This window comes from Stigmatopora argus, chromosome 5 (assembly GCF_051989625.1).
Source record: "Stigmatopora argus isolate UIUO_Sarg chromosome 5, RoL_Sarg_1.0, whole genome shotgun sequence".
Lineage (NCBI taxonomy): Eukaryota > Metazoa > Chordata > Actinopteri > Syngnathiformes > Syngnathidae > Stigmatopora > Stigmatopora argus.
This window is the reverse complement of record NC_135391.1, coordinates 10,654,759-10,667,497: the sequence shown is the minus strand read 5'-3', so window position 1 is coordinate 10,667,497 and position 12,739 is coordinate 10,654,759. Positions and strand designations below refer to the sequence as shown.

The 12,739-nt window shown below is 36.5% G+C and overlaps 1 protein-coding gene and 1 long non-coding RNA gene across 5 annotated transcripts in view; one reads left to right on the top strand and one right to left on the bottom strand.

Annotated features, from left to right (window-relative positions):
• frmd3 (FERM domain containing 3) overlaps window positions 1–6,134 on the top strand; it is a 35,819-nt gene extending 29,685 nt beyond the window's left edge. For all 3 annotated transcript variants that reach the window (XM_077600868.1, XM_077600867.1, XM_077600869.1), the window contains 2 exons: window positions 1,380–1,623; window positions 1,738–6,134. In XM_077600868.1, coding sequence (XP_077456994.1) covers window positions 1,380–1,623; window positions 1,738–2,212 — 719 coding nt within the window. In that variant the 3' untranslated portion in view covers window positions 2,213–6,134. The remainder of the gene's footprint in view (window positions 1–1,379; window positions 1,624–1,737) is intronic.
• A 4,556-nt stretch (window positions 6,135–10,690) lies between these two features.
• On the bottom strand, window positions 10,691–12,712 carry LOC144074721 (uncharacterized). 2 transcript variants are annotated; one of them, XR_013300367.1, is made up of 4 exons: window positions 12,561–12,712; window positions 12,276–12,361; window positions 10,877–10,996; window positions 10,691–10,813 (listed from the first exon to the last, which is right to left on the bottom strand). It is a non-coding gene; the product is annotated as an uncharacterized LOC144074721 (long non-coding RNA). The 2 variants fall into 2 exon arrangements; XR_013300368.1 differs by lacking the exons at window positions 10,691–10,813; window positions 10,877–10,996 and adding an exon at window positions 11,066–11,175.
• Window positions 12,713–12,739: the final 27 nt, after the last annotated feature.

Genomic DNA, 12,739 nt, shown 5'->3' with positions numbered 1-12,739 from the left:
AGTAGACGTTGCACATTCAAGATATGTGAACGGGAACAATTCAGAATGCACAAATTGTGGGTTGTGCACTCATTCAACTCATGCAAATTGCAGCATGCATGAACATGGTTCCTAGAGCTATTAATAAGTATCGACTGCTGCTTACAATTTTAAAGAGACAATATTAGCCAGTGTCTTGTTTTATATCACATACACAAGTGGTGTCAATGAGACACTGTCATCGGATGAGATTACTTATCAAACCTCTCAATTTGCCGAATATCATCTACATATATCTTATATTATATCAACCATCTATCAAACTCATGTATTACATTTGTTCTGCATGAGATAGCATGAATGAATGGCAATCACTCTGGCACCAATTGTTTTCTCAGCATTAAAAGTCTAAATCTTCTAAAGGGGACATTTTCACTGAAGTGTGATGTTTCACTTGTTGGCAGAGCTCCAGTACACTCAAGCGTCCTTGTGCTATGCTTCAATTACCTCCCTCAAATCATTATTTCCATGTGATTCCCTCTTGCCCACTACTCAGGATTACTATTCTATTGAATTGATACATTAGAAGAACAAATTGGGTAGATTATTTAAGAGGTCTATTGATGAGATTGTAGTATGAGAGCTAAAATTAAGACTACAAATGACATTCAGTCTGATCATTTGTAGTCTTAATTTTAGCTCTCATACTACAATCTCCTCAATAGACCTCTTAAATGATCTACCCAACACACACGTGTGTACATTGTAGTAACACTGTAAAATAGTGCGCAAAGTGGTCAAGACATTTAATAATCCCTACTGTAAATAGTGGGAACTCAACTCACTTTGTCTATTGTGACTTTATTTTAATTGCAAAGCATGATATGATGTGTTTGTTAGATTAGCTCCCCCGTTTTATAAGCATGTGAGCACCATCATGTGGTTACAATGCAGCACTTGAGTATTAATATGAAATCCTGTTCATCGTATTGCTTTGGTGATCAGTGATTGTATTAATGGGAACAGGAAAAAGATGAATGGATTTTCTTTTAGGTGCTCTAGTGGTTGGCACAGAGGTATGTTGATTTGGGTTTGAATCTGTCTCTGGAGTTTGCATGTTCTTGTTTTTTTTCCGATTGCTTTCAATCCCCCCCTATACATCAGAAAATACCTAGAGAAAAAAAACTATGGAAGCATGGGGTGACCATGTCAACTCCAAATACAGTAACTTGGCTACAAAATCGTGACCACTGATCTGAAGGTGAATGTGCTGACCAATTCATTATCCACCATCCTGCCCACCTTCATCAATAATAGTTCAAATGAACATTTGCTACTGATTAAAACGGTACAATCAAATTTCTGTACTTTGAATTGAATTATTTTGTGTCACCGAACAGGCTTTGTTGCTCTGAAGGACTCGGCTGTCTTGTCTCCACTCACACCATCAGCTGCTCCTGAGGACCAGCAAAAAAGCTTAGATGGAACAAATTCTACATCACAACTGCCTCATTCTCGGGATGCCTCGGAGACAACAAATATCCGACCTCAGACACCCAAAGTGGGAATCCAAATGGATGAGGTGGATGAGGATGAGGATGACGATGCTGAAGGAGCACGAACCATCTCTGAACTTGTTTACAGGTTTGAGACAAGTCACAGACAAATTTTCCCATTAGTTAGATAATTATGTTTCTTTTTAAAAATAACATTGAAAAAATGTATGTATAAACCATGTTTCATTGTGTTTCTGTTTAGTCCTTGTGCCAGCATGCTTCCCACACCGGTAGACGATAGCCAAGGAAACGTGGATCTACTCTTCTCTTCGCCAATTCACAGCCCCGCCAGGCTTCTGAGGGAGCTCCACGCCGACCCCGAAATCCAGGCCCAGCTGGAAGCCGAGAGAGAGCGTGACAGGGCCTTCGAGCGCACGCGGCAAGCGGCGAGGCGAGCTGGCAGCGGCGGCGGGATCCTTAGCCTGCTGTCTTCCAACTCCCAGATCAACGCGTTCGTGCTGAGCGTGGCCCGACTGGTCGCCGCGCTCACCGGTGTCCTGCTGGTCACTGTGCCCACTCTGCTGCTGTTGCTGGAGTCCGATCTGGACGTCTCCTTCCTCCACGAGATCCGCCAAACGCCGGAGTTCGAGCAGTTCCACAATGAGTACTACTGCCCTTTCCGCCGCTGGATCGTGTGCAAGTTCACCATGGCCATGGAGAAGCTGTGGTCAGACTGAACATGAGATCGGAAAACACTACAGAACAAAGGTAACACTTCAGGGAAATTCAAATTGTTGCCCAAACATCAGTCTTATATGGAGCCTCAAACATCGTACGGGGAAAAAGTGATCATTTTTGGTTTGAAATTTGCTTTCTTTGAATGTATTCATGAGATTACTCGACTTTCATTATTATAACATGACACCTGGCATAAACATGAATAAATGCTTATGACTGATGTCATTTAGTGTGATTTTTGATAAAACGTGACAGGATCGGCTTAAGTTCCATTTGAATGGAGGTTGTTCCCAATATTTTGATCACGTCACTGATCAAGGGAACCAGAATACTATATTAAGAGACTACAACTAAAGCTGTTCCTATCTTTGCATCTTAAATTACACAATTTACTAAGTGACACATAATGACATATGTTATGAGCATGCATTCATCTTCATGACAGGTGTAATGTTATATCATGAACCTACATTCAATTAAAGTCTTAGTGAAATTAGGTATAATATGCATAAAATTCTGATTTGTAGCCACAAATGAGCTAAAGCGTGAGCGTCAATTTTCAAATGAGGGCTTCATAAATTGTGTGCATGTGTTAATAGTGTAGTGTTATTATCATTAACATCTACATGGATGTCTGTGTATCCAAATGAGCTCAACTTTGCCAGAAAGTGCCGTCTGCACCTATGTTAGGATTTTTAAAGGTGTGCTTGATTTGCCTAACTCCAATGGAATCATAATAATGCTATTTATTGCAAGTTTGCATGTCACACGTACTTCTTTTGCACAAATGCATATTTCACGCTTATGTTATATACTAAATTTCTCAACCCTGATTGGTCTTTTGTTCATGTTAGACAACTGTAAGTACAAAATTTGATTCTCTCCTATCATGTCTGAGACTCCTTGGTCTTAACAAGCCATCTCATTTTATTCTCAGTCTTAACTACTGTTGTATCATTGAATTTTGATCAGCGGAACACTATAAAATGGGATCGCTTGTTAAGATATGTGTGGTAGATGTTTGTGGCCGAGAAAAGAAGACAATGAGTACCGGTCGAAGGCACAGCAAGGAAATATTCTCAATTTTCAGACAAAATACTGCAGACTTTTGTCCTTGTTTTTTATTGCACTCTTTGGTCCCAGAGCATGTCAATCATTAAAAGAGTGAACGAGAGCCGAGCTAAAACTTACCAAACTCTTAAGTTGATAATGTAAACAGACAAAAAAACATTGGTAGATGTTGTTTTTAAGGTTTTATACATTTTTATGTGTCACGGATCTTTCAGGAATTTTTCATTCAGAGGATCTACTTTGATCTCATTTTGGAAAAAATGGAAAATTTACAAAAGAAAAAAAAAAGACTCAAATTTACCCGAATTTATTTGGGGCGGGGAACGTATTTTTTACGACCCCAACAGCACAAATTCAAATCGGCTCTGTCTGTCAGACCAAGTGATGTCATTTTGGAAACAGGATTGTGCTGATACAAAATGTCGTTAATTGTATAGCTTGATGGCGTGCAAGGAAGGGTAAGATTGCAGGTATTTTATGAACGAAAAACTGAGACGGAAAGGCAAGAGATGGAGATTGGTTAAGATGTGTGTCATGTCAGTGTTGTTTGTTTCCAGTGATGTGCAGAGGACGTTTTAGCCTGTAGCTCTTTTCCACAACACTGTGTCAAAACCTAAGTGATCATTTTGACATTTTCTTCATCCAACCAAACCAAATTCAAAATGCACAGCACTGCTGGTGAATTCCATTTTGGACTGTCCAGTCAGTTGTTATTAACTTCTCAGGAAATGGCAGGCCCCGCCATACCTAATAACATGTCTCCCTCATTAAAAAAATAAAAATAAATATAACTTCTATTAGGCGTACTTTATATACTGGGCTTTTGCTTTTCCAATTACTCAATCATGGCCATTCCACTGTGCTAAACTGTATTTATGGGGATTTTCTAATGGCTTTTTACCTTATTTTGGGTCACTACAACGAAGAAAACGAGTGTTAGAGCCAAAGTGATAAGAAAATAAAAATAATTCAAATAACATGAAAAAGGGGTACAACTTGGGATAAAAAGACAGCGTCTTGTCAATAAATTGTGGGGTAATCAAAAGTAAAAGTATTCATACCGTACATATTCATCTATCAATATATACATATTTACTTATGTATATATGATGTGGAAATAGATACTTATTAGAGACATTTTTGGAGCAGGAAGACAAACAATAATACGAGCATTTTCTGAGATGGTAAAACATTTTAAACTGGCAGTTGTCTTTAATTAATTTCTTGTTTTAAATATTAGTTACCAATTATTTCGTCATAATTTTCACAGGAATATTTTTTTCCCTGAAAAGCATTAATTAAACAAACCTATTCAAGGTGAATCAACAGTACAGTTCCATTTTCTTTTGCATCTACCACCTGCATCTACTTGCTAACCGCCTCAACCTAATACACCTCCAAATACTAACGGTTTTCCGTATAGAACATGCTGTGTATTTATTTCTTACGTGATTTTTAATGATGCACTACATTTGTCATCGTAGTAGCACTCCTGTCACAAATGTCAGTCCAAATATTTCCTGCTTCATACAAATATGCATAGTGTATATAAAACCACGATATATACATAGCATTTATTTTTCCAATTGAAATTGAATAGTTGGGCCTAGTCATTATATTCAGTAAAATTTGACTGCCAACATCAAAACGTAGATCTGAGATCATTTGCAAAAAGGTATTATATAGATTTACAGATCTTCATTTACATGCTCAATTGCTCCTTTATGTCCCTTTTTAAGGCCCAAAAACTTGCATGACCTTCTTTTGTAAATACAGTACAATGTTATATCAATGTGGCAACAAAAAAAAGAATATGAATATGAAAAATGTTGCTCGCCTTTGTCTTTTCTTGTCGGCTTGGCTGTCTTGACCATCACTAAAATGCATTCAAACATTTTTGTTGACATAGAAGGACAAAAATAACTGGCCACAGCTCCGCCCCGGAATTTTGTTTAATGGTTGTATTTCCATTTTTCACTTGAAAATATCCAAATTCTAAATGCAGTAATTAATATCATGAAACCATTGCATTTCACTGTGTTACAGACAAGCACGAGGCTAGCAGCGCATCACAGCATGTTCTTCTGTTTTAGTATTATTCTGTCAGGCCTTTCTTCACTCTTTTATTGAGTTATCTCCCAATTCATATTAACCTCAAGAATACAAAATAATGTAGTATAATAAAGTTTGCAACACATGCTAGCAGTTATTGGCCACCAACATGGTCAGTCCTGCATGTTGTAACATCAATAATTATAATAATTTTGAAATTTAGCTCATGAACATAATGTAGCAGTATCTTAACTTGTAGCTTTGCTGTTAATCATCTAATTTTTTCAACCGTTACTTTACTGTGTCACTTTTTAGCAGCTTGGTGATGGGAAGTTTGTTTATTTGCATATTGATTACAAAAATAATAATTACGGAGAGACTTGTCGATGTCATCATATCCAAGGACAAGTGTTTCGGATGGTCAATGTTAGCAAAAATACACAGCATTAATTTAAAGTGTGTGCAATTACTCATATTACAGAGTGAAAATCATTGTATATGGCTTCAGGTCTTTGCCAAGGACTGGGCATTAAGATTATGCTGAAAGGAGGCATTTATACATTTTGTGTGCATATATAGTAGCAGACTGCTGATTTTTCTTTTAGTTTTATTCATAATACTTTTTTACAAAGGATGATATTCGCCCTTCTTTGCACCTCACCTCCTCTAGGACAACCAAGCCTTATGAACTTTGTGAAGTGCAACTTTTTGAATGTTTGTATGTCATTCAGAAGAAACTATGTTTATTTCTATAAGTTAATACTGCCACAATAAATCTCCCTAATGTAACATGCGGTATGGAGTGTCCTGAAATGTGATTGATTGACAGCAGTAGAAGTAGCACTAGAAAACACTTCATATGTCCTTATGCTTCCTTTTTATATTTGGATACTTTTGAAAACTCCACGATGCACAGAATTCACAAATTGTGAGGGATTACTGCAATAAGATTTTGCAAGTCATCTTATCTCACAGGCATAGGAGACTGCAAAGAGTGACTGCTGCTCGTGGTTGTCGCTGGCACACAGCACCTCGTGTTTGCTGCACTAATTCATTTCGCACTTTCAGCCGCAGATCAACAGCGGTCCGAGTCATGAGTGTGATGCAAAAGAGTGGAGAAATGTGGTTCTTATTTGCTGGTAGGTACAAAAAAATGTTGGGAATACATGGAAATAGCAAAGAGAGAAAAATATGAGTTCATGCAAAGAAATAGGGTCCTCCAATTATAGCAGAGGGTGCTGTGATTGATTGTTTTAACCCTATTTTTGCCCTAATTATATTTTTCTATCATTCATATAGGACAATGGACAGTGAAAATATTTCCGATTTTCGTCGGATTTTGTTAATGTTTGTGCATTTTTTTGTAGAGTCTGATATGATTCTAAAATTTATTTTAGTATAATATCAGTTCAAATCGATAGTGAAATGAGAAAAACTATATGATACCCAAAAAAAGTATCTGATATTGTATGATATTGTCATAATATGTCATAATTTTGAATGACTTCTCTGCTGGCGTAAAAAAATATCTGAATCACAGACTGATGTTAATTATATTTTGTCCATGAATACTTCAGAAATCTACCTGGAGGCTTTCACAATCAGTTCTGCAGGCCCTGAGCATAAAATAAGCGTCGATAAAACTGAACCAATCAGATTTCGAGTTGACGACACCAACGCCTTCTCGCAGACGTAGAGATACGTCATCGCTTTCACAAACTACGATTGGCTAGTAATAGAGTGGACTAGTCAGCAATACTAAACTATCTGTAGCGAGCTGTACAAGCAAATATATGTATCCTAAATAATATTTCAATTGTATGAGGTTATTATTGATGCTTTTTATGTGTCGCAGCTGTAGCTGCAGTAAAAGTTTTATAGCCATAAAATAGTTATTGAGGGTTGGATTGATTGAGATGTAACAATACTGAAGGCGTACATGTAAAATGCCCCAAAAAATAGACACACAAAAATACTACATTGTTTTCACAATAACGTGTATTAATCTAATACACGTTAGTATTATGAAAACAATGTATTTTTGTGTGTCTCTTTTCAATTTATATTTTTTGTGTGTCTCTTTAATGGGCGTGACCGAGGTTAAAGTTTAAATCACCGCCTCCAACTTCAAAATGGCGGATGAACCAGGAGTCAGTACGGCGGTGAACTGCAGAGCAGCTCAGAACTGACGATTTACCGAAGAAAGACCTGATAAACTTCTTACAGGCCAACGCAGCGCATTCGGTACGTTGTCATTTGGGGATTCCAATGCCCCAGTTCTCATTTTAAGAGTGCTTTTTGACGGGAGCATGCTTCATTGGCGTGATGTAGCCCCATGTGGTTGGAGACAGAAAAATGTTTGCAAACAAATTGGCTACATTGCGTTACCTCTAGCTCTATATCTTTTAAAAAGAAACAATTACATTGTGTGTTTCAGTTCCTCAACGAGCACAGACTACTGGGAAACATCAAGAATGTGGCGAAAAAAAACGATCAAAAAGGAGCACCTTGTCGACGCCATAACGAGCTGTTTGCCAGCAAAGTGAGTCGTTTTTTTAAATACCAGTTTCTATTTTCTCTCTCCGTGTAATAATTAAATATCAGCGTTCAAAGCTTTGCTCAATTAGCTTGATTTTCATTATGATACCTTCAAATTTTGAATGAAAACACTAACTGATCTGGTGATGAGTTTTTTTAATAGCAAGAACCCGTGTGGATAACTCACACCCACCCACATAAATGCCATCAGTGAAGGTGTAAGAAATAAACAGTACACTTGGAGAATATATACCAGTGGTAATTTACCTTGTTGCACCTTTTCATTTTTAGTTTTAAATGTGGTTTTGACAAAACCCAAGGGAGACATTCATTCAACAATAGCACACGGGTCACTTTTGATTCAAGTTTAAACGTGTGGTAAAATAACCATTTGTCCGCAGTATATGACGAGAAAAATGGAAGTATTAATGACTTTGGGATATTTATTCAAACAAATGAATGGATTTGAAATGATTGACTGAAAATCTAATCCCTGATGAAATAACATGGGAAATGAATGTGGGTCATTTTGTGCATCAAAATGGTCAAATATGCAATTTCATAATCACGCTGTAGTGTTTTGCAGATATTTGAATGAATTAACTATAGTACCCGTTGCCGATTTGTAATTGTTCTGTTTTTACAAAAAAAAACCACTTATACAAAACTGTTAAGCCAACTTTCTCCTAGCTCACTGGTGTCAAAGCGGCGGCCCGGGGGCCAAATCTGGCCCACCGCGTCATTTTGTGCGGCCCGAGAAAGTAAAAAAAAATGAGTGATGACTTTCTGTTAGGATCAAATTCAAATGAAGATTATACATGTATATTATATTTCCTCATTTTCCCCTTTTTAAATCAATAATTGTATTTTTTTAATCCATTTTTTTCCTTTTTGTGTTTTTAGTTCAAAAAGCATTTAGTAAAATCTAAAAATAAATATATTTAAAAAATTCTGTTTTCCACTTTAATATTGAACATATTCCCAAAAATTTTCCTTTTGAAATGAAAAACAAATTATTAGAAGATATTTTCCCTCATGAAGAAAAAAAAGCTCAAACAAACATTTTTTTAGATCTATAAAAATTGAATATTTAAGGCTTTTGATAGTTTTTTTAATCCAATTTAAATAGAAAAAAATATCAAAATATTATTTCAAAAATGGTCCGGCCCACATGAAATCGAGTTGACGTTATTGCGACCCGCGAACCAACCCGAGTTAGACACACTTGTCCTAGCTGTTAACGTCGGTCTGTATATTTAATCGCCTTGTCTGGAAAAGGAAAAATAGCACTTGGCACTCGCTAACTAATTTTCATTCTTTATCTTGATCGTTTATTAAATTTCTTGTAAGATTTCTCTATCCCGTAATTGTTTGGCAACCCCCAAATACCTTGGTTAAATCAAGTTTTCCCCTGTTTAGCATCAAGATAAAACTACTTCCCCAAAAAAACAACTAGGCCTATCTGTTGAATCTCCAGGCTCTATATATGCTAACTTATGCTTTTTTGTGTGCAAATTTTCCCTGTTTAGCAACCAAGATGCAGCTCTTCTAGCATGCCTAGAGTACTATTGAGGTTATAGAAGAGACTGGGCCAGATCAAGGTAAAACTACATCCCCCCCAAAAAGTTGAATCTCCATTGTATATATTCTAACTTTTGCTATTTTTTTTGCATGCAACAGGCCTGAGAGATCTTCCTCGCAAGTTGCCCACTTGAATCATATAGTGGCTCTGTACTTCTGAAAATCCAAATTAAATAAAAGCCTAAATCATCATGGTGATGTTTCACTGGCCATTCATTTCCACAGCTCTTTGACTAAATCTTTAAGGTAAGAAGGATCTCAGTTAATGTTAGAGCAGGATATTAAGTGTTTACTCCCCCAGGTTTTTTTTACATTTTATTTTCTGTTTGTTCCCCCAGCTTTTCTAAGTTTTTTTTTTCCTAATTTTATTTTCTTCTAATTTTATTTTCTGTTTATTCCCCCAGTTTTTTTCTAACTTTATTTTCTGAGACTTAGAAAATAAAATTTAAAAAAAAGCTGGGGGAATAAACACTTAGATGCTAAGTGTTTATTCCCCCAGCTTTTTTTAAAATTTTATTTTCAGTGTATATAGTTTTTTATTTTATTTTCTAAGTGTTTATTCCCCCAGTTTTTTATTTTTTGCTTCAAAGTGTATATATACCCCATTTTTTTCCTAATTTTATTTTCTAAGTGATTTCCCATTTTTTTTTTATTTCTAATTTTATTTTCTAAGTGATTTCCCATTTTTTTCTTGTTTATTCCCCGTTTTTTTTATTTCTAATTTTATTTTCTAAGTGTTTATTCCCCCAGTTTTTTTTATTTCTAAATGTTCATTCCCCCAGCTTTTAAATTTTATTTTCTAAGTCTTTATTCCCCAGTTTAATTTTATTTTCCAAGTGTAAAATTGTGAACCTTTAACTAAAATGTCTTGTCTTATGTCTACAGGTGGACAAACCAGAGGAAAGACTGGCTACACCAATCAACACTTCAATGTAATGCCAACCAAGTATGCTAAAGTTGAAATGTTTACCTGTAAATAAATTTGTTTAACTTGCATTGTTACTTGCATTTTTTTGTTAGATAAAGACAAACACATGTATACATTTAAAAACTTTTATTTTGAAAAACTTTGGAGATAGGTTCGCGCAGGCCGTCCAGCATTTTTAAAAAATCAGTTTTGCCTTCATCCATTTTCAAATGGACAAAGAAACTCCCCTTGGCACCAGGTGGAATTCTGGAAGAAAAAAAAGGGGGTCAATACATAGTTAGGTAAAACACCATTCGCAAGGTCTTACCTTTTATTTTGAAAAACTTTGGAGATAGGTTCGCGCAGGCCGTCCAGCATTTTTAAAAAATCAGTTTTGCCTTCATCCATTTTCAAATGGACAAAGAAACTCCCCTTGGCACCAGGTGGAATTCTGGAAGAAAAAAAAGGGGGTCAATACATAAAGTTAGGTAAAACACCATTCGCAAGGTCTTACCTTTTATTTTGAAAAACGCATAGATTGGTTCTCGCGTAACCACCAGCACCGAAAAACGAGGGGGTGCGTCAGCCTATCTGTACATAGGCAGGAAACCTTGTCCCCCCCTTGGGTGGAATTCTGGAAAACAAAAAAGGGGTCAATACATAAAGTTAGGTAAAACACCATTCGCAAGGTCTTACCTTTTATTGAAAAAACGCATAGATTGGTTCTCGCGTAACCACCAGCACCGAAAAACGAGGGGGTGCGTCAGCCTATCTGTACATAGGCAGGAAACCTTGTCCCCCTTGGGTGGAACTCTGGAAAACAAAAAGGGATCAAGGCACAATAGATTAAGTTACATAAAGAAATACAGACTAGGGCCTAATTAAGTCAAATTTAACTTAAAAACCTACATTTAGCTTTTTTTCTATAAAACATCAAAAGGGTACCCATTATACAGACACTACAAAAGACATTAGACATACTCCTGATGGTCTGGCTTTCTTATTGTCTGCTGCAGAGAGACTAAAAAATGATATCTATTTTTCATGTTTTCCTCCACAAACAAATAATCAGGATCTTGATGTGGTGGGAAATATATAAAACACACTGGACAGGGTCCCACAAGGTACAAATTACATGAAAATAATAAATAAAATAAATCCTACTTCTGCCTGGAGTTTCAGTCAATTTCAAATCCATTCATTCTTAAAAAATATATATCCAAAAAGCTCGTTTTTCTCTTATGCCGAGGAAAAAAAATGTTTAAATGAGTCAAAAATGCACTATTGTTGAATAAATGTTATTAGGTTTTGTCAAAACCACATTTAAAACTAAAAATGAAACAGTCAAAGCCCTGAGGTCTTTAAGAAAGTTAATGGGGTAAAAGTATAATCTATTAGAGTGCACAGTTCCACTACATGGCAGAATTTTTTTTATTTTATTTCAATTACCAATTTTGTCATACGCAGTTATCTGGGTATGATGACAATTATGCTTTTGTCGAGTCAATGATGATGACAAAGCCTATGTTTGATTATTATTTTTAAGTTCAGAAAGATGTGAAACTCACAAGCAGAAGCTACTCCTACACTTGCCACTATAGTATTTTTTAAATTAAATTCGATGACCCTACTTTACAGTTTTTCATTTATCGCAGCCATGTCTGGTCTACATTAGCCGCGATAATCGAGGGATTACTGTTTATTCCTTACACGTCCACTAATGGCATTTGTGTGGGTGACTTATCCACAGGTTTTTGCTATTAAAAAAACACCAAACTAGTTAGTGTTTTCATTCAAAAGTTGAATGTATCATGATGAAAAACGAGCCAATTGCGCAAAGCCTTGAATACTGAACGCTGACGTTTAAAGATTACACGGATAGAGAAAATCGGAACTATTTAAAAATGACTCACTTTGTTATGGCGTCGACAACATGCCCCTTTCTGGTCGTTTTGGCCACATTCTTGATGTTTCCCAGCTGTCTGTGCTCGTTGAGGGACTGAAATACACACACACACACACACACAATGGAATGATTTCTTTTAAAACAAAGAGCGATCGGTAACGCAATGTAGCCAATTTGTTTGCAAACATTTTGCCGTCTGCACACACATGGGGCTACATCACGTCAACGAATCATGCTCTCATCACTCTTAAGACGAGAACTGGGGCTTCGAAATCCCCAAATGACAACGTACCGAATGTGCTGCATCGTCCTGTGAGGAGTTTGTCAGGCTTTCTTCGGCAAATCGTCACTTCTGAGCTGCTCTGCAGTGTACGCCCGTGCTGCCTCCTGGCTCATCAGCCATTTTGGGGTTTGACGTCGGCAATTTAAACTGTGACCTCGGCCACGCCTATTAAAAATAGACACACAAAA